General features: G+C 43.9%; 1 protein-coding gene across 2 annotated transcripts in view; it reads left to right on the plus strand.

Annotated features, from left to right (window-relative positions):
- Positions 1-337: 337 nt before the first annotated feature.
- Positions 338-20,058, plus strand: part of CS (citrate synthase) — a 31,844-nt gene continuing 12,123 nt past the window's right edge. The window contains exon 1 of one of the 2 annotated variants that reach the window (XM_010597982.3): positions 338-739. In XM_010597982.3, the coding sequence (XP_010596284.1) occupies positions 698-739 (42 nt within the window). In that variant the 5' untranslated portion in view covers positions 338-697. Of the gene's footprint in view, positions 740-4,815; positions 7,629-20,058 lie in introns of those variants that run through there. The other variant, XM_064284066.1, reaches the window with a different exon arrangement.

The raw sequence follows: 20,058 nt of genomic DNA on the forward strand, positions 1-20,058 counted from the left end.
CACATTCCGGTCTGTTAGCATCTATAATACCATGGTCTGTGCTGACCTCAAATGAGCTCTACCAAGCGGCTAACTCTGGCAATCACAGCCCACGTCCCCATGATATCACCTCCATAGCCTTATGTCTTTAACCAAAGCCATTCTTCAGGAGAACATGCCAAGGGGGTAGGAGGAACGGGCAATAATAGGTTAAGGGATTGACTCCCGAGAACCTTCAAATATCGAGGTCCTGGGGCTTTTTCTCTAATACCTTAGAATTAACCTCAAATGTGTAAAGGGAAGGGAAAAAGCCGAAGAAGGAAGTTAACTGAGTTCTCAGGCACATACTTAGCCACCTACAAGATCCCCCGCCTCCACCCTTACCCTTCGTTATCCTAATCCGGCTGGTCCAATCCTCTCGGCCACAACCGCCGACAACGGCCCAGGCCCCGCCCCATATCCACACCGGACCAATGGCCTTACCCCAGGCTGGTCCCCTGAGAGGGACGGGATCCGGCTCGGGGCAGTAGGCGGGGCCTCACTGAGGACCCCGGACTGGGCCCCGCCGCCGGTTCGTCTACCCTTTCCCTCAGCCGCCTCCTTTCAACCTTGTCTACCGGTCGGTGCGGCCTCTGGTGCAGCGGCGGCGGCGGCTTCCGTTCCTGCCGCAGCTCTCTCCCCTCCCTCCCTACCCACCAGATCCCCGAGCGCGCCCGCCATGGCTTTACTCACTGCGGCCGCCCGGCTCTTCGGGGCCAAGGTGAGCGACTAAGGGAGGGAGCGCGCCGTCTCAGGGTGGGGCTGAGGCGACTGCCAGGCCCTCGCGCGCCGGGGTCTCCCTCTCCCATCCCTACGCACCCCTGCGCATTTTAAAGGGACTGAACGCTTGGCTGGCAGCCAGCCCTGCGTGGAGCTCTCGAGACCACGTGCTGCGTTGGCCTTCCAGCTCCTGGGTGTGCAGTGGGCTGCTCACCTCTGGTATGCGACCCCATGCAGGTGGGGAGGGCGGGCCCTCCTGTCCTCTCAGGTGTATAGGGTGGAAGAGGGTGATGAATGGCCTAGGAAAAAGGAGGAGCCACGATCAGAGTCGCCAGTAAAGAGGTGGTGTGTCCACAGGAGTTTGCTCCAGAGAGGAGAGGTCGGGGTAACGGGTGGGCGGGGATGAACAGAAGTGCTCATTCTGTTCTTTGGGCAGAGTTGGAGCAGTGGCTAATTTCGCCTTCTGCCTTGTAGGGAGAGCCTTGTCAGTTCCTGAACTCCCTGTTTCTTCTCCTCCAGCCCTGTTATTTAAACCTTTAGTGACCCAGCCGAAGCAGTTCCTGCTAGAGAGGTGGGACTTTCAGGTCCTGTTTGTCCTTGGGACTCTTGGACTTACTTTTTATATAGGAATAGTTTGGGTGGGGTGGAATGCTTCTATAAAACCTCCTGCATGATTATCACATGTGACTGGAGAAGGAATCGCAAAGAATGTTCTCCCCACAGTAGAGGTAATAAGTGAAGATACTCAGGAGGAGATAGTATAGCCAAGGTCACATGACCAGCCCTACTACTTGCTCAGGTTTTGCTGCTATTAAGTTTACCCGGTAGAAATTTCTGTTATTCTTTGGGACTCTTTAATTGACATTTGTTGCCTTTTGGATCATAAGAATATTGTTCCAGATATTTATTGCTTGTATTCAAATTGCCTGTACTGTTGGCTCTGGGTAAGGAGCCCTGGTGGTGCAGTGGTTAAAGCAATCTACTGCTAACTGAAAGATCGGTGGTTCGAAACCACCAGTGGCAGTGTGCTTCCATAGAGATCCACGGCCTTGGAAGCCCTATGGGGTCGCTATGAGTCGGAATCACTGGATGGCAGTGACTTTGGTTGGTTGTGGATAACTTGGTCCTTTAAACAGAAACTGCTGTGCTGAGGGAACTAGCCCTCTAATCCAAGCAGGGATGACCTTGACTTATGCAAAGAATTTATACTTCTGCCGATAGATTAAAGCTGCCAACACCTGAAACAAAGGAAAGTTTTAAAATGTTTTTGCCTTGCTGTGTGTTATCTTGCATGGTTGGCTGAGATAAGGTAAACCTGTAGAATTTACCTTGGGGTTCTTCCAGGCACCCAGCAGTAAGATAGAGGCTGGTCATTTGGGAGATAATTATCTTACTTGGCTGTTGCTTCTCTGGGAAAGGAAGCCTCTTGGGAAGTGAAGCAAGTTCTAGATAGTGTTTTGGCAGAATAGGGGATACTATAATTAGCTCATTCCTGAGTTGCTAACCCAGACCAGATAGTCTAAGCCTACAATAAATTTGAAAAAGGTCTTAGACTTTACCTTTTGAATTTGTTTCATCTTTTAAGTCTCTGGGGAAGCTCAGAAAGCATTTGGGATGACAGGGATACACAATCTTGCTATCATTGGTTTTTTTACTTCTTGTTAGAGATGGACCTATGGATCCCAGAAACCTATAAATTGGAAGCCGTTAGAAGGTGTTTGGGCCTTAAAACTAGTAAAGCCCGGCTCAAGAGTGGAAATTTTCTGAGAACAGAACATCCTGCCCAGGATACCAAGAAGCCTTTCAATTTGTCAGCATTGCTAACACCTGCCTGAGCTTTCCAGATTAGCCTGCTGCTTCATTGTTAGTCGACTTTACTTTTGCTGTTAAGGCTAAATAGGTTTCCGACATGGGAGAACTGACCCCTACCACTTTGACTTTCAGGGACAGGTCTAATTGCACTTTCCTGGGAAGAGTTTTTTGTTTTGTTTTGTTTTAAACCTTTCTGGGAAACAGAAATGCTACACATTGTTGTATTGTTGAAACCCACTGGCAGATTTTTTAAATGAACGTCTGAGTTGGAGGAATAGACTGATCAGAGCCTTGAGATCATTTGACTTCTTGTTTATTCAAACAGATTAATACTGAGCAATGGCCTTAGTATTGCCTGTAATATTAATAATACATTACTATTAGTCTTATGATGTAAAAACTGCCTTTTCATGGATGATTTTGGTTTGGATTTGGGCTGAGAACTGGAATAGGGCCAGTACTTCACTTCTGGACTCCTGAAGTCAATGTGACTTAGCCAGCCCTAGCTAAAGGGGATTATTTCTTCTGTTAAAATTGCCCCATCCTCCCAAGTTAGGATATTTGATAAACTTTGAGTAAGTCAGTCCAGAGGTGTTTGTGGATTATTTCTGGACTTTTTCAAAACAAGACACTTAATACCAAAGGTTCTTTTACTGCAGACCTACCCCACTGAAATTGGGGTAGTCAGACTAATCCTAGTCTAAAATTGGGTTCAACAAAATCAAATCAGTTTTGTCCTGTGAAATGCTAGGCTTAAAGCCCAAAACTTTTAAAGGCAAGGGCACGATTCACCTCTGGGTTACTGTGCCCTCCCTTTGGTTATCAGCCTGTCCAAAGTAATGGCAGTTCCTTGACGCTTCCTAGATGGACCAAAGAAAAATGGGTGGTAAAACATTATGTGTTAGTGGGAGATGATTGCTTTTGTTCTTCATAGAGGCCTTTAGATTGGCAGCAGGTGAAAGGACGAATGTGGGCAAGCAGCATGGATAGGACATTGGGCAGCAGTGAAGTAGTCATTGAGAGAAAAGGCCAGAGGAGGTCTCACAGGGCTTCAAACCGATTCATTCCAGTTGGAACCCCTGCTGAGAATTTTCATTTCCACCCCCCCATACACTGAACCAGAATCTACATTTTAACAAGATCCCACAGGTGATTCTTGTGTATAATAAGTTTTGAGAACCACTGCTCTACTTAGTGGTTCTCAGAATTGGTCCTTATCCAGCCCCATTAGCATCACCTGGGAACATGTTAGAACGAACCAGTTCAAAGCCCTGGTTCTTGTAATGCTTTATGCGATAGAGTTGATTGAGTAGGATGTGAATTTGTTTTAAATTGTAATGAGGCAACTTTAGCACTAGATCTTTCGTAGGATCTGAGTAGATTTCAATTCTTCCCCTCAACTACCCAAATTCCTTAGGTCTCTATTTCTTTTAACATGTTGCTATTTTAAAAGATCTGTGAACTCAGACTTTGGTGGGTTTTTAATCACCTGAGATGCTTGTTCACATTGCAGATTCCTCTAATTCAGCAGAGGTGGGATGGGATCTGGAAACTTGTATATTTTCAAGCACTTTACTTTATTAGTGGTCCTAGGATCACTGTTGGGCCAGTGGAGCCATATGCTGTCCTTTTGTTTGCAACTTTACTGGATATATTATACAAAACTTATGAACATTTGGTTCTTCTTTGGATTTGTGATTATTTTAAAGATCAGCTTCAGAAGTGACTTCTAAGCAGTAGGCTTCAGGCTGTTTTCTCTTGGCTCCCCATGCTCTTCCTCCCCCTCCTCCCCCTCCCCGCCACCCCCATGCCTTAGGAAAAGTTTCTTGTAAGCCTCTGGAGCAAAGAGTAAGGAGTTAAAACTTACAAGAACTCATAGTAGGAATGAGGGAAGAATTTCTAGTTCCTGAGAATGTAGGAGGGTGACAGATCCTATATACCTTTTTCACTACTGCACACTTAATATACACATAAGTAGGTGTTCAATAAATATTTCTTGATTCCCAAAGCCAACTCTTCAGACAAAGAATAGACTGGACTATATAAGACATAAAATGATACTTGTGAAGAGTGTGCTTCTTAGTTCAAGTAGATACACAAGACTAAATGGGCAACTCCTGTCTGGAGGCGAGATGAAAAAGCAGAAAAGGGTAGGAGCTGGTTGAATGGGTGTGGGAAATCCAGGATGGAAAAGAGGAATGTGCAGTCGCTTTATAGGGGTAGCAACTAGGGTCACATAACAATATGTGTAATTAAAAAAAAAAACTGGGGGGGGGGTGGAATATGTATGTATTTGTTGAATAAAAGAGCAGTAAAGGTTTCTACAAAAAGGAAAATTAAGATTGATTCTTTTCTGAAGCTAAAATGGTATCTTTTGCTGCCTTTCTCAGAGTGGTCAGTGAACCTTTTGGAAGAGACTTTTGGGAAATGAAACTTGGGTAGAAATATGAAGGAAACTCCTGTGAGTATGAAGGGGGGGTCGTCAAAGTATGAAATCTGAAGATTGCTTGAGCTTTTTCAGTGGCCTGACCAAGAGGTACAGCCCAACTTCCAATATCACCACTGTCAAACACAAATGTTAAATGGCTTTAGGTCTCTGACCTGGTTCTGAGGAAAGGGGAGGCTTTGTCCTACACTGTCCTATGTGTGTTCATTTTCCCTTAATGCAAGTTGTTCCTTCTGCATTGGGAGCCTCTGTAGCATAAGGTTTTCCTACCTGTTATTAGTGCATTACGTTTGCTTTAGCAGCTAAGCCAGTTCTGCTGGCTTGGAAAGCTCTGATCTTTTGTCGATGAAGGACAAGGGCTCTATTAAAACCAGGAGCATCTCTCTCAAGCTTTTAATGTTGGAACTCTTGGGTATGTGGCAGCACATGGTCTGAATGTGCCTAGGGTGGAGGGTAAAAGAAAATTGATTAGTTTCTCCCCTAGAGTAAGGGTCCTGGATGTGGACCAGTAACGACAATAGGCTAAGAGGGATAATGGGGAAATAACCTGTAAAAATGACATGATGGAAGCACTTAGATCACAAGGGGGAGGAGAATCACCATCAACATCAGCCCAAGGCTGATCCCTGTGAGGTGGAGGTCAAACATACCTCCATCCTCTAGTCTTTTTTACCAATTTGACACCAGCTGCCCCTCCCATAGCACTCTCTGCTTCTCTGATTGGTTTGATAATTCATTGCAATGGCCACACAGAACTCACAGATAATACTCAGCGATTATGGAGTTTATTACTAGGGATATAACAGGTTACCTACGATTCAGGATCAGGAATGACTCAGGATATAGTTCTTCTAACAGGACAGCTTTTCAGGCGTGCCCGCAGGCAGGCCTTTCTCTGGCCCTTGATCTCACCTCTGCCTTGCTGGGACAGTAAGCCTCCTGCCTTAAGGCACCCGGCCCTCTTGCGCTGTGGGTTGGCCCACCCACTGTATCCTTGATCCATGGGTCTGGAAGCCCACCATGCTGGTCTCCTGATTCTTACCATCTCATGTTACAGCTGTCTCCTGGGTCTAGGAGGTTCTCAGCGCAGGGACCCCAGGTCAAAAGGACATGTTCCATTCCTGGCTCTTATTTTTGGTGATAGTGAGGTCCTCTCTGTCTGCCTCTGGGATGATTCATTTTAAGCAGGGCTTCAGACCGGTTCTAACAAGTTCCATGCTGAGAATTTGCATTTCTACCTGAGAGATGCTGAATCAGAATCTACATTTTAGCAAGATCCCCAGGTGATCCCCTGGGAACTTGTTAGGAATGCAGATTCTTAGTAGAGGTTCAAACCAGATTGAACCTGGTTCGAAGCCCTGATTTTAAGCCTAGCAGGATGACAAAACTAACCAATCCCCTTATTAGGGTGACATACACCTTGTTTGCATGGTCCCACCACCACTTTATTTGCATTATTAGTAAGCTATCAATTCCCTTTGCGGGGGGCCACAAGCACCTCATTTGCATAGCCTCACCCAGTCATTTGGTGGGTGTTATAAGACCATGGCTAGAAAGGCCATATAAAAGCAATCCATTGCACCACAGGCCACTCTCTGGCTTTTCTGGCCATGGTTCCTTCATACTTGGAGGATAATTTCCTTGTCCCAATCATTTTATCCGTCCAAAACAGTTGTTAACAATTTGTCCTTCAGTAGGGCAAAGAGGCCTCAAGGTAAGGTTACTGAGATACCAGCCCTTCAGGTCTGCTGCAGGTGTCCATCTGATCTGGTCGGGTTCTCCAGAAGTTGTCTCCACTTCATCCTCTCTGATGTTTGATAAAATTTACCTGAGAGGAGATTATTCCCTTTCTCGGAGCCTCACAAGGTATCAGCATAGCAAAACCTTTAAGGAACTTTAGGTCCAGACCCTGTACCCTAGACCAGTAGTGCATCTCCCTTAGTCCACTCTTTCACCCTTATTTTTTCTACAATTACAGTTTTTACAATCACAGGTAACCCTATTAACAGTCAACACTCACAACCGAGTCGTATAATGCAATCAGTATCTTTACCCATCTCTTCCCCAGGCCCGTCAGGAAAAGAGGAATCTATTCAATGGGGATCCTTGCTTGTTCCCCTTAAGTATGAGCACACCTAGAAAAGTGTGTAAGCCAGCCACTTCATGTCTTTATCTCACCCTGTTTGATACGGTCAGTTTCTAAATTGTCTGTCCCTATCAAACCAGTACCCAGAGGGGACAAGCGTGTTCCTTGATCTGAAGAATCTTCATCTGCATCCATAAGCGAAGTACAGTCCAGAGCAAGCCATCAACTTGCTGCAGTCTGTACACGAGCTCACAGTGTCAAACATCTCTCCTCATTTGGTTGGGTTTTGGTAAGCTCATCCCTAGCCCCTGTGGGCTAGGTCAGTGGGTGCCAATGGAACACGTCCAGACTTTGCCCATGTCTTTTTTTTCCCCAGCCCATCTCTTCATTGCTGCACCTCCCCCACTTCCACTCATCTTTTGGCCCCAGGTGGTCACTTCAAGTGAGCATACCAGGCTGTAAAAATGGCATGGAGGCGGTGTCTGACCTAACTTCACAATGGGGAAGAAGAATCAAGATCAGCAGCCCAAGGCTGATTCCTACAAGGTAGAGGTCAGACATGCCCCCTCTTTCCGCCATCTTTACCAATTCTTACACCAGCTGTCCCTCCCACGGCACTCTACTTCTCTGCCGGGTTTGCTAATTCATTGCAATGGCCAGACACAACTCACAGACAACACTCAAGTTTATGGGGTTTATTAGGGAAGTAACAGGGTACAATTCAGGCTCAAGAACACTCAGGATACAGTTCTTTCCATCAGGACAGCCTCTTCCCGGCCGTGCCACAGGCACGCCTCTCTCTAGTCCCTTGGCCTCTGCCCTGTTCAGGCAAGTGTTACAAAGCCCTTTTAGCCCCTTGGCCTCTGCCCTGCTTGGGCAAGTGTTACAAAGCTCTTTCAGCTCTGCCAGTAAGTATCCAGAGGCACCCCACTCCGCCAGTAAGGCTCGGCCTAAAAGCATTCAGATTTCTTGCTCTGTGGGCCAGTATGCCCGCTGCACTGTCTCCTGCCAGTCTGTCCTGCCACCGTTTCTCTGCCACCACTTCTTGTCATCTGCAGTGCTACAGCTCGCTGTTTCTCCCTTGGTCTCCTGCTTCCAGGAGCTTCTCAGTACAGGGATCCTGTGCTCCACTCTTGGCTGTTCTTCTGTAGTGGTTGTGTGATCCTCTCCTTCCCATCTCTGGGGTGGCTCATTTCAAGCCCAGCAGGATGGCAAAACTGACCAATCCCCTTGGTGGGCCACAATTGCCCTATTTGCGCAGTCCCACACAGTTACTTGGGTGGGAGTTACAAGACCATGGAGAGAAGGGCCACAGAAAAGCAGTCCATCACAGCACACATGCTGTCTACTTGCCAACTCCCTTTAACTTCCAGTCCCAGAAAGAGGTACTTCTTATGGGCACTGGCTTTTCCTGCCTCAGTGCATCCTAAGGCAAACTGCTTGTCCCAGTTCAAAAAACAAAAGTCGTATTTTTCTCTGTAGGTCCTTCCTTCAAACGCAAATTTCGTGCTTTCCTGGGGGTTCTGGTCAGCTTATCCCTAGCCCCTGTGGGCTCCCTTAATTGGTACCAGCCATAGGGGTGGGTCTGCATGTCTTTTTAAATGCAAATTTCCTGACTCTGAAAGTTCTGAGCGTGGCTCAAGGATTTGACCCAATACAGTCATCTGCTGCTTAACTAACACCCATTCACATATCCTATATTTTTACCCAGGTAATGCATACCTCCTGTGTTTGTTTGCCAGCCATGCCCTCCCACCCCCAAGAGGTATTTTCATAAGTGCACTATGCTGATTTTTGTTTTTAACAGCAACATGTGGAAGAGAATTGGCATAGGGGCCCTTGTGAGGGTGCCTCACGGGGGGAAGGTGTGGCCGGCAAACAAATGCAGAATGTGCACGTTATTTGTGTAAAAATACAGTACAGTACGTCTGGTTCCAAAAGGTTATAATAGGGTTCAGAAATCCCGATCAGAGAATGGGATTTAGCGAGTTTAACTGTCTGTAGCTAATGCAACAGCTTCCCACATGCAATACGAGTATCTCTTATATACAAAGCAGTTGCCCTGCTAGATGTGTAAAGGTATGGTACATACATAATCCATAATACGTATGTCTCGATAGTCATAATAAACACCTGTGTTACTGGCTTATGTGTGTACTGTACTTTCTATCATTATTTTAACGCGAACTTTCCCTACTTTCAAATAAAAAGTTTACCATATAGCACTGTACATTTTGACTCATAGGCAGCAGCATCCAGTCTTGGGTATCACGCTCTTAAGTGATGTGGCGTTATCTCTCTGTCTCGTCTCTTTCAAAAATATTACTGTAAAGTGCGTCATGGCTCCCAAATGCAGCAAAACCAGTGCTAGTGATAGCAGCAAGAGGCAAAGGAGAAGTATCGATTTGGAAGTGAAACCAAAGGCTATTAAACAACATGGAGGTGGAAAATTAGTGAATGCTATTGCTCGAGAACTTAGACACGTTTGCACAACGTCCTGTTTCACAGAATGTATTGTGGGTGTTAAGTGACACATGACTGTGCTCTATACGCGGGGCTACTATGTTCAAACCAATAGTCTGTGTTTCTTTCAGGCAAACTCTAATTAATTCTCTTTTTAGCATATCTGATCAACTATTGCCTGAAGGTGGAGTTATACCTTCTCTGTAATCTATAACATCCAATATTCATTTCAAGCATACATTTAGGCCTGTTTTACAATACTAGGTACGAGAAACAGTCAGTATCCTTAATATACCCGGATAAACACATAACCCTTTTTAAAACATATCAGTTTTCACACCTTGACTATCTTCCCAGTCATATGCATATGGCCTTGGGCCTCTGGCTGGGTGGAACCAGAAGACACTGACCCTCCATTGATCATCTTGTTTAACCTGCCTGGCTTTTGCCTGAAGCCAATCCAGATAAGATTTTTTTTCCCCTTAGCTGCAGCCTAACATCTCTTACGTTCCTTTCAGCCATTAGAGGTAACAATAACCAAAGTAATCACCTAACATCTGCGAATCAAAAGTTTCACTTTTCATACGCCTTCGTATTTTTCTTACAAGTCCCATGCTTCCATGTGTCTGGAGCCATTGCAATAAATGCCGCTCCTGACACCAACTGTAAAAGTGGCATGGTGACAGTGTTGTCTGACCTCCTCTAACTTCACCTGGGAAGGAGAGACAGGCATCATCAGCATCAGTCCAAGGCTGATCTAGGGATCAGGTCAGGCATACCTCCACCCTCCAGTCATTTGACCAGTTCTGATATCAGCCCTCCCTCCCAAGACACTCTGCTTTTCTGCTGAGTTCAGCAATTCATTGCAGTGGCCACACAATTCAGACAATACTCACAATTATGGTATTTATCAGGGAAGTGACAGGTTACAGTTCAGCAACAGGAATGACTCAGGATACAGTTCTTCAATCAGGACAGCTGCTTCTCAGCTGTGCCCACAGGCAGGCCTCTCTCTGGCCCTTGGCCTCACCTCCGCCCTGCTTGGACAAGTGTTACAAAGCTTTTTAGCTCCACCATTTAGTCCCCGGAGGCACCCTAGTCCACCAGTAAACCTCCTGCCCAAAGGCACTCAGTTCTCTCACTGTGTGGATTGGCACATCTACTGTAGCCACCTTGCTCCATGAGCAAGGAAACCCACTGTGCCGTCTTGCACTGGTCTCTTAGTTCTGCTGCTGCCCTTTCTCTGCCGCTGCTTCTCTCACATTACAGTTTACTGTCTCCTGGGTCTAAGAGGGAAACCCTGATGGTATAGTAGTTAAGAGCTGTGGTTGCTAACCAAGAGGACAGCAGTTCGAATCCACCAGGCACTCCTCGGAAGCTCTTTGGGGCAGTTCTACTCTGTCCTATAGGGTTGCTATGAGTTGGAATCGATTCAATGGCAATGAGTTTGGTTTTGGGTCTAGGAGGTCCTCAGCATAGAGACCTGGGGTCCAAAGGATGCACTCCACTCCTGGCTCTTCTTTGTCTTTTTGCTGTTGCAGTTTTGCAGCATCTTATGGATTTTAAGAGATTAGGCGCTGATCAAATTCTTCGTAGCCAAAAAATTTTTCCCAGTCTGCAAGTTGTCTTTTTACTCTTTTGGGGAAGTCTTTGGATAAAAGCATAAATGTTTGATTTTAGGAGCTCCCAGTTATCTAGTTTCTCTTTTGGTGTCTGTGCATTGTTAGTAATATTTCATATACTGTTTATGCCATGTATTAGGGCACCATTTTTTAAAGAGACTGTCTTTTCTTCATTTAACGGACCTTGGGCCTTTGTCGAATATCAGCTGCTCATAAGTGGGTTCTCAGTTCCGTTCTACTGGTCTATGTATCTGTTGTTGTACCAGTACCAGGCTGTTTTGACTACCATGGCAATATAATAGGTTCTAAAATCAGGTAGTATGAAGCCTCCCACTTTGTTCTTCTTTTTCAGTAATGTTCAATTTATCCAGGGCCTCTTCCCTTTCCATATGAAGTTGGTGATTTGTTTCTCCATCTCGTTAAAAAATGCCATCAGAATTTGGATCGAGATTGCATTTTATCTATAGATAGCTTTGGGTCTTCCTGTCACTCCTGGCTCTTCTTTCATGGTGGTAGTGAGGCACCCCGACCACCTCTGGGACGGCTCATTTTAAACCTAGCAGGATGGTAAAACTGACCCAGGGTTAGGCTTCCATACATCTTATTTGCATGGTTCCACCCCGTAAGGATACCATGCAGCTTATTTGCATTAAAAGCAAGTTGTCCAGTCCCTTGGTGGGCCGCAAGTACCTCATTTGCATAGTTCCACTCAGTCGTTTGGTGGGAGTTACAAGACCATAGTTAGGAGGGCCATATAAAAGTGATCCATCGCACCACATTATTGAATAAGTGCTTTTCCAAATAGAATTCTGTCATTTCCAGAATTTGGGAGAGGGGAGTGTAGTTTCACCCGATTCTTAGTAAGTAACTTAGGCGATACCCTATTCCAAGAATGCCCTAAGTATTATGGGCAAGTCTTTGGTAGACTTTCCTGTATGTACTTTTAGTCCTTTTCCTTCTTTGGCCCTGTAGGAAGAGGTTCTTTTTAATAATTTTACTTTTTTTTCATCCTAGCACATTTGAGAGTCACAGCCCACTCTTATCAATAATAACAACAAATTCACTAGAGGAGTTCTTGCAAGGGATGTCAGCATATGAGGTCTGAAAAAGCCTCTTAGTGATTATGACACCCCTTACCCAGTAGAGAAGCTCAGGTGTCAGACTTTGTGAGCCAGGCCCTTGTCTTTGAAAACAGCTCTTTCCATTCTTTCCCCATAAGGGAACTGGCCTATTGAATGAGGTGACTGGCTGATTCACCTGACAGCTGCTGTTCCACTGGGGTGGCTACACGTGACATGCATCCAGAAGCCAGGGCCTAGGGTCAGAGCCCAGTGGCCACACCTCCAGAGTTGGGGGGGCTGGGAGGTGGAAGTTCTGGTATGACTCAGACGTAATCTGCCCTGCCCCATCAGTGAGTATAACCTGAATGTACTGTACACAGCCATTCAGGCAGCTTTCTTTGGCAGCCAGCGGGTAAATGAAATTGAGTTGTGAGGCCTTGGACATAACAGTCCTTTAGCACCTCTTGTCTAGAGACATTTATGTTGTACTTGTGATTTAGGGTTAGTGAAATTTCTTTTCTCTCCCTGAGACTCCTCCCCTCTTAGCCAAGACGACCTTAAAAGAGAAACTGGGGCTTTTTTTTGTTTTCTGTTCCACAGCTGGAAGGAATTACTGATTCACTCCTTTCCCCACCTTCCTCTCCTCTCCCCCCGACCCCTCACCCCCACTTGACTGCCTCTTTCCTGGGATCTAACTCCTGGGAAAGAGCAACATTAGTTCTGAAGATTGATATGGTAGGCAATAGGCCAACACATTTCTAAGAAACAAGTATTTATTGAACTAAGCTATGCACAAGGCACAGTTCTAGACGCTTTCGTGTAAGTTATTTCATTTAGTCCCTTGATTGTGAGGATGGTGCATGACCGGGCAGTGTTTCATTCTGTTGTACGTATTGTACATAGGGTCACTATGAATCTGAACCGACTTGATGGCACCTAACAACGACTCCTTGTCTACTCTGAAATAGACATTGTTACTATTTTAGAAATGTAAAAATTGAGATTTAGAAGTTAGGTTACATAGTCAGGATAACCCAGCTAGAAACCCAGCGGAACCAGGATTTACGGCTCTCTCCTTGCTAACTCCACACCCCAGGCTGTTTCTTCCCTGCTACTTTCTTTGTCCAACACTTAGACCCTGGGTGTATCTCAAGTTTTATTATTCATATGACTCTCCTGATGAGTCTATTAAACTGCACGTTTTGATTCAGTAGGTCTGATGTGGGGCCCAATATTCTGCATTTCTAACAAGCTCCAAGTGATGTTGATACTGTCGGCTAGGAGATCGCATTTGAAGTAGCAGGGCTTTTGAGTATCTTTACATATGTTGTTGTTGGATCCTTACAAATGGATTCTGAGCACTAACTAGCTTGAATGTTATCCTAAATACAGAGATAGAAAGGGAAACACCAGTTAGTTGTTTTGCTGTGGACTAGAACCCAGGTTTCCTTTCCCTAACTTTGGCATGATAGGTCACTTTTGTGTGGCAGATCACTTTTGTGTGGTGGTGTGATAGATCACTTTTGTGTAGCATTTTTTGCCATGGTCTTGTAATTTCCACCCAAGTGATTGGGTGGGACTGTGCATATAGAGTAACTGTAGCCCACCAAGGGGATTGGTCAGTTTTGCCATCCTGCTAGGCTTGAAATGAGCCACTCCAGAGGTAGGAGAGAGAGGATCCTGCTACCACCAAGGAAGAAGAACCAGGAGCAGAGAGTGGACCTTTTGGACCCAGGAAGCCTGCACTGAGAAGCTCCCGGAGTCAGGAAACCAAGAGAGAGCGAGCGAGTGAGCTGTAACCCATAAGACGATGAGACTGGCAGGAGTCTACCCATTGGGCTTCTTGGCCCATGGAGTGAGGAAGCTGAGTGTGTGGGGTGCCTCTGGGGACTTACTGGCAGGGGCTAAAAGAGCTTTGTAATACTTGCCTGAACAGAGTAGAGGCCTAGGGCCAGAGAGAGTTGTATCTGCGAGCACAGCTGAAAAGAGGTCCTGATGGAAGAACTGTATCCTGAGTGTTCCTGAGCCTGAATTGTAACCTGTTACTGCCCTAATAAACCCCATAATCATGAGTATTGTCTGTGGGTTTTATGTGGCCATTGCAATGAATTATCAAATCCAGCGGAGAAGTGGAGAGTGCTGTGGGAGGACAGTTGGTGTCAGAATTGGTAAAGACGGCAGAGAGGGAAGGCATGTCTGACTTTTGGCCTCATAGGAATCAGCCCTGGACTGTTGATCTTGATTCTCCTTTCCCCTTGTGAAGTTGGAGGAGGTAAGATACTGCCCCCACGGCAGTTTTACACTAACTCTGAATCAATGCTCTGTCCACTACATCATTAGAGGTAAAGTTGTCCTAACTTGAGTCTTTCCTACACTAGCTGTTACCCGATTAGGGTCCGTGCCCTGGAAGCAGTCGAGCCAATAAAATGTACTCCAAGTTAGAGTGAGAAAGTTTAAGGAGATGTATACATCACCAGGGACCCAGCAGCAACACAGGCTGTCTCTATGGCGTCCCAAAGAGCACGTTTACATTAGAGCTTATATAGAATCTTACAAGGGTTAGAAGTGTCTTTGTAGTCCAGATGGCCTGCCAGAGGATTTATTCATTACAAGATAGTGGCAAAAGACTATTTATCAGACTAAAGAGATAAATATCAGACCCTTGGGCTCAGATTTTCATTTTCTTGTGGGGGGGGTGGTTGTAAATCACAGGTGGTCGGACAGAACAAAACGAAGTTGTTTGCATCAGATCAAACAAAGAATAAACTCATTAACATTAGGTCAAAACAAAGTCATTATGTGAAGGAGGAGGTAGGCAGAGGAAGGGGGAAAACATAGGTTCATCATGGGGTTAGTTATGGCAAGCTCTCAGTCGCCCATTTTGAAAAAAGGAGAAAACATGCTAGGCGGTATTGGGGTCACATAGCGTTTTGAGCGATCATATCAATGAAATAAAAAAAAAAAAACATTGCCATCCAGTCGATTCTGACTCATAGCAACCTTTTAGGACAGAGAACTGCCCTTTAGGGTTTCCAAGGCTGTAATCTTTACAGAAGCAGACTGTCACATCTTTCTTGTGCATAGTGGTTGGTGGGTTCACACCACTGACCTTTTGGTTCACAGCCAAGAGCTGAACCACTGTGCCTCCAGGGCTCCTTATCAATGAATTGCTATATTTTAAACAGCTCTGATTTCTTTTTTTTTTTTTTCCCTAAGCTTCAGGGTTAGGTAAAAACATGAATGAACCTGACACTGAAGGATACTAGAAAGGGCCTATACTATTTTATTTATTTGTTATATAGCAAATACAAAGCATTTGCTGTGTGCCAAACACTGGTTTAAATGCTTTGTAAATATTATATCATCCTCATAACAATCCTTTGAGGTCGGTACTGTTATTTTTCCATTTTACAGATAAGGAAAACTGAGGCACAAAGGCTGATTGACTTGGCAGGAGTCACACAGCCAGGAAGTGGCAGAGGAGTTTAGTAGAAACAACATACTAGTTTATTCTGTATATACGTAGCAAAGCTGTCTACAGCTGGCGTTGCTTTACAAATTGGAGATCTGGCTAAGAAATGTTGCTGATGGAGATTAGGGACAGTTGAGGTCAGCTGTCATTAGATTGCTCCTGAGGCTCTTCATTAAATGGTAAAAAAAATTAGAATTTTGAGGGTGAAGTGGGGAGATAGTTCTAAGCTCCCCTTCCCTAACGGTTCTCTTAAAGTAGCACTCATACAAACGGATCTAAAAGATGGCTGTAACTAAGCAGCAGTCGTGACCCATTTGATTCCTTTTAAATTATGTTGTATTCTCACAGCCTTATTGGGTGGCCTTTCACCTTTTTCTTTCTGGTTCTCCACCTTTTTTTTTTTTTAATGCCTAATGAAGTAAAAGAAGAAGGCATCTCATTGGTTCTAGCAGTTCTTTCTCACAGGGGGGGAAATTTTAATGGTCATACCAGTGGAAGAAAAACCTCTCCAACATGAGGGAATTTCCATCTTCATCTTAAGATTTGGGTTGTTATTCTATCTGTTGATCTTGGTTAGACTCTTTAACCTTAAAATGTTCTCCTTACAATCTTTCCTCCCTGCGAACCATTGTAGAAACTTAAAGATGGTTTAGAAGTGGAAAAATTATCATTATGGAGAACTTTCAGCATCTCTCAGATGATCTGTGTACTATAGCCCCTTTAAAAACAAAAACCCCACAACAATCAACCACAGTTAAAAGATCTGCAAGGCTGATGTGGTATCTCAGAGATGGGAGTGGATCTGTAGAGCCTTGGAACATAGACTGGCTTGAACAAGATTAGGTCTGTAGAACAATAATTTGAATTTATTCACATGTTCCTTTTTTGGTGACTAATTTTTTAATAAGAAAAGGCAAAGTTATTTCTTGAATGCTGAGTTCAGCTTCCTGTTTGCCCCACTGTAGGGTGAAGGAGTTAAAAGGCTGTTTGTGCTGCCTTCTTCTTGCTGAGATATACCTCAGTCAGCTGGAGGAAACTCTAGAAAGGAGTTAAAGACAGCCCTGGTTAACAGCAAGTTGAGGTATTCCCACTTTGCTTTGGGACATATTAGCTTGCCTCATGTTCTTTGAATTTGGCTTTGGTTGGATTGATTCTTTTAAAGATAACCTTTTCTGGATGAATCTAGAGGACGTTATGTTGAGTGAAATAAGTCAATCACAAAGGGACAAATACTTCATGGCCCCACTATTACAAAAACTTAAAGAGTAGGTATACACACAGAAAGCAGCGTTCCTTGATGGTTACCAGGAATGGTGGGAGGAGGGAGGGGGAATTACGTTCTAGATCGTGGACACTTGTTATTTTTGCTGATGGGAAAGGCAATACCGAATACAGTATGGGTGAAGTCTGCACAACTCGAATAAGGTAAATGAAGACACTAAGAAGTACACAAGAAAAAGGGACAACTTTAGTAAATATTATACAGTTATGCAGCAACAATAATAACCAAAAAATGTGTGTGTGGTTACATAGATATGTATGCATATATGTGTATAGGAAGGCATATGCAAGTGAGTGCACTGGCATGTGTAGGTGTATCTGTAGGCGTCTGTGTATACGGGTTGATATGTGCTGCAGATATATCCAGTGTCCGTTTATGTAATGAAACACGTGGGGCCACACTTATGGAGACTTCCTAAAAGTATCCAAACCACTTCCAGGATTGGTTTACTGGCTTAAAAGGCAATTTAGTAGTCAGTTGGCATAACATAGTTCATAAAGGTAATGTTCTACACCTTAGTTTGGTGAGTAGCATCTGGGGTCTTAAAAGATTGCAGGTGACCATCTAAGAGACAACTATTGGTCTCTAGTCGTCTAGAGCAAAAGAGAATGAGGGAAACCAAGATTCAAAAAAGAAACTAGTCCACAGGATTAATCGCCCACACAAACCACGGCCTCTTCTAACCTGAGACCAGAACTAGCTGGTGCCTGGCTACCACTACCTACTGTTCTAACCAGGGACACAATAGCAGGTCCTGAATAGGATGGGAGAAAAATGTAGAACAAAACTCAAGTTCCTAAAAAAGGCCAAGACCTGCTGGACCAGTAGGGACTAGAGGAACTCCAAGAAACTATCGCCCTAAGATACCCTTTGAACTTGGAATTGAAGCTACTTTAGCAGATTACCTTTTAGCCAAATAATAGTTTGGCTTACTAAAATAAACATTATTACCAGTGAGTAATGTGCACACTTAAACAATCAACTATATGAGACCAAACAGTCAACATTTACCCAAAAACAAAGATGAGAAGATCAGATCAGTGGAAACAGAAGAAACATAATGAAAATATTGACACATTGTAGAAATTATAACCAATGTCACAGAGCAATTTGTATAAAAATTGTTAAATGGGAACCTAATTTGCTGTGTAAACTTTCACCTAAAACACAAAAAGTATTTAAACAAAACCTTTTCTGAAGAATCTTCACTTTGCAACCCGCCCCCACACCGCATTCCCCATCCCTGCCGCAACAGAAAATGCTAAATTCTAAAAAGCCTTGGGTCCCACAAAACTCTCCCGCTAGGGCATATAGCTGTTTGGAATTTAGTTTGCAGAATGGCATGCACATCCGTGGTCATTTGTCATAGGACTGCCCTGTGAAGTGTGTGGTTTATCAGCATCATTTTATAGATGAGGAAACTGAGGCTTACTTTGACTGTCTCATTGGATCTTCAAAGTAATCTTTTGCAGAAAAGTTAATCTGCTTGTGTAAGGCCTTACAGCTAGTTAGTATCATTGGTCTTATTTCAAAGTTGAACTTTGTTTGGCAACTCAGCAATCTTTTCATAGAAAATAGTTTTACTTTGGGGAAAGCACCTTTCTCTTAACATAGGCATGACTGGCTACACTATTTCTGTAGTAAGGAATAGCCTTCTTGAGTCTCAGACCTATCTTTCTGGATGATTTTCCTGCTTTAAAAAAAAAAAGAACCCATTGTCATTCAGTCATTTTAGACTCATGATGACCCCTCATATCACAGAGTAGAACTACTCCGTAGGGTTTTCTTGGCTCTAATCTTTATGAAAGCAGGTCACCAGGCCTTTCTTCCATGGAGCCACTGAATGAGTTCAGACTGCCAACCTTTAGGTTAGTGGTTGAACACAAGCCATTTGTGCCACCCAGGGATCTTTCACTTCCTAAAAGTATATCTTTAATATTTAAAATTCCTTTAATACAGGTGTGTAGGTGATATACCCTTAGTTTTCGTTTACCTGATATGTCTTTATTTCACCCTCTTTAAGTGTCATGTCATTCTCTTTTCCAGTTCTTTAGTTTCTGTTGTTGCTATTGAGTAGTTTTCTACCTTCTCTGCTTTTTCTAAGAGCATTAGAAGTATTGTTAGTATTAGGAAAGGCTGCCCTCTGCCTATGGGTTCTCCTAGGCTGGAGAGGTTGGTTACCGCAAATTGCGGATTCGTGCTGCTTGCCGCAAAGCCGATACTGAGACAGGAGGAGGTAAGAGTATTTTATTGAATACCGGTATTCAAGAGACAGAGAGGTTAAATTGCTTTCAAATTCTGTCTAAACTAGAGGACTAATTGGAGGGTTTTTATAGGGGGAAGATCAGGGTTTAAAAGGTTTTCAGGAACGTTGGTTTTTCTTTGAGGTAGACATGATGATGAAGTGATCTATTACTGAAGTTCTGTAAGTCTCTTCATGTCATCCTGGAGTCCTGTAAGTCCATTCATGCTGTCCTGGTTCTTGTCACAAGATGGATTTAAGCTTTGTTCAGCTACCTTGGTTTTGTGTGTGTTTTTCTTCTTCGGGAAAGGAACATAATTTAAACAACAACTAAAAATTGATTACCTTATTCTTCATAGAAACAATCATGAGACGGATTTTAGAGCAAGTAATTATGTTTGAAAACTAGAAATTAATCACAGTTTATACAAATATACTAAAACACTAAAAATATATTTTCTCTATTCTAATACTAAAAACACCGATAAAAACATATTTTCTCTACTTCAATATTAAAAACACTAAAAAAAAAAAAATTCTAGTTCAGGTTGAAGTACTGCCAAAAAAAACTAGGTACAGGAGGGACCTTACCAGCAGGGTTAAGTAGTAATTGCCCAGGTTACACATTTGCTTTCCTTGGGGCCACTTAGAATATTGACATCTAAATTTGAGAACCCCAGCAATTGGCTCTCTGACCTTTTCTCTGTGCCTAACAAAGCCTTGCCCTGGAACCAAGATAATGGGAAAGAGACTCTCTTCAGAGAATGCAAAGGAAGCTATGAATATTAGAAGCTGAGTTAAACCTGCTGCTGCTTCCAGGCTTGTGATTCCTCT

Source organism: Loxodonta africana, chromosome 4 (assembly GCF_030014295.1).
Source record: "Loxodonta africana isolate mLoxAfr1 chromosome 4, mLoxAfr1.hap2, whole genome shotgun sequence".
Lineage (NCBI taxonomy): Eukaryota > Metazoa > Chordata > Mammalia > Proboscidea > Elephantidae > Loxodonta > Loxodonta africana.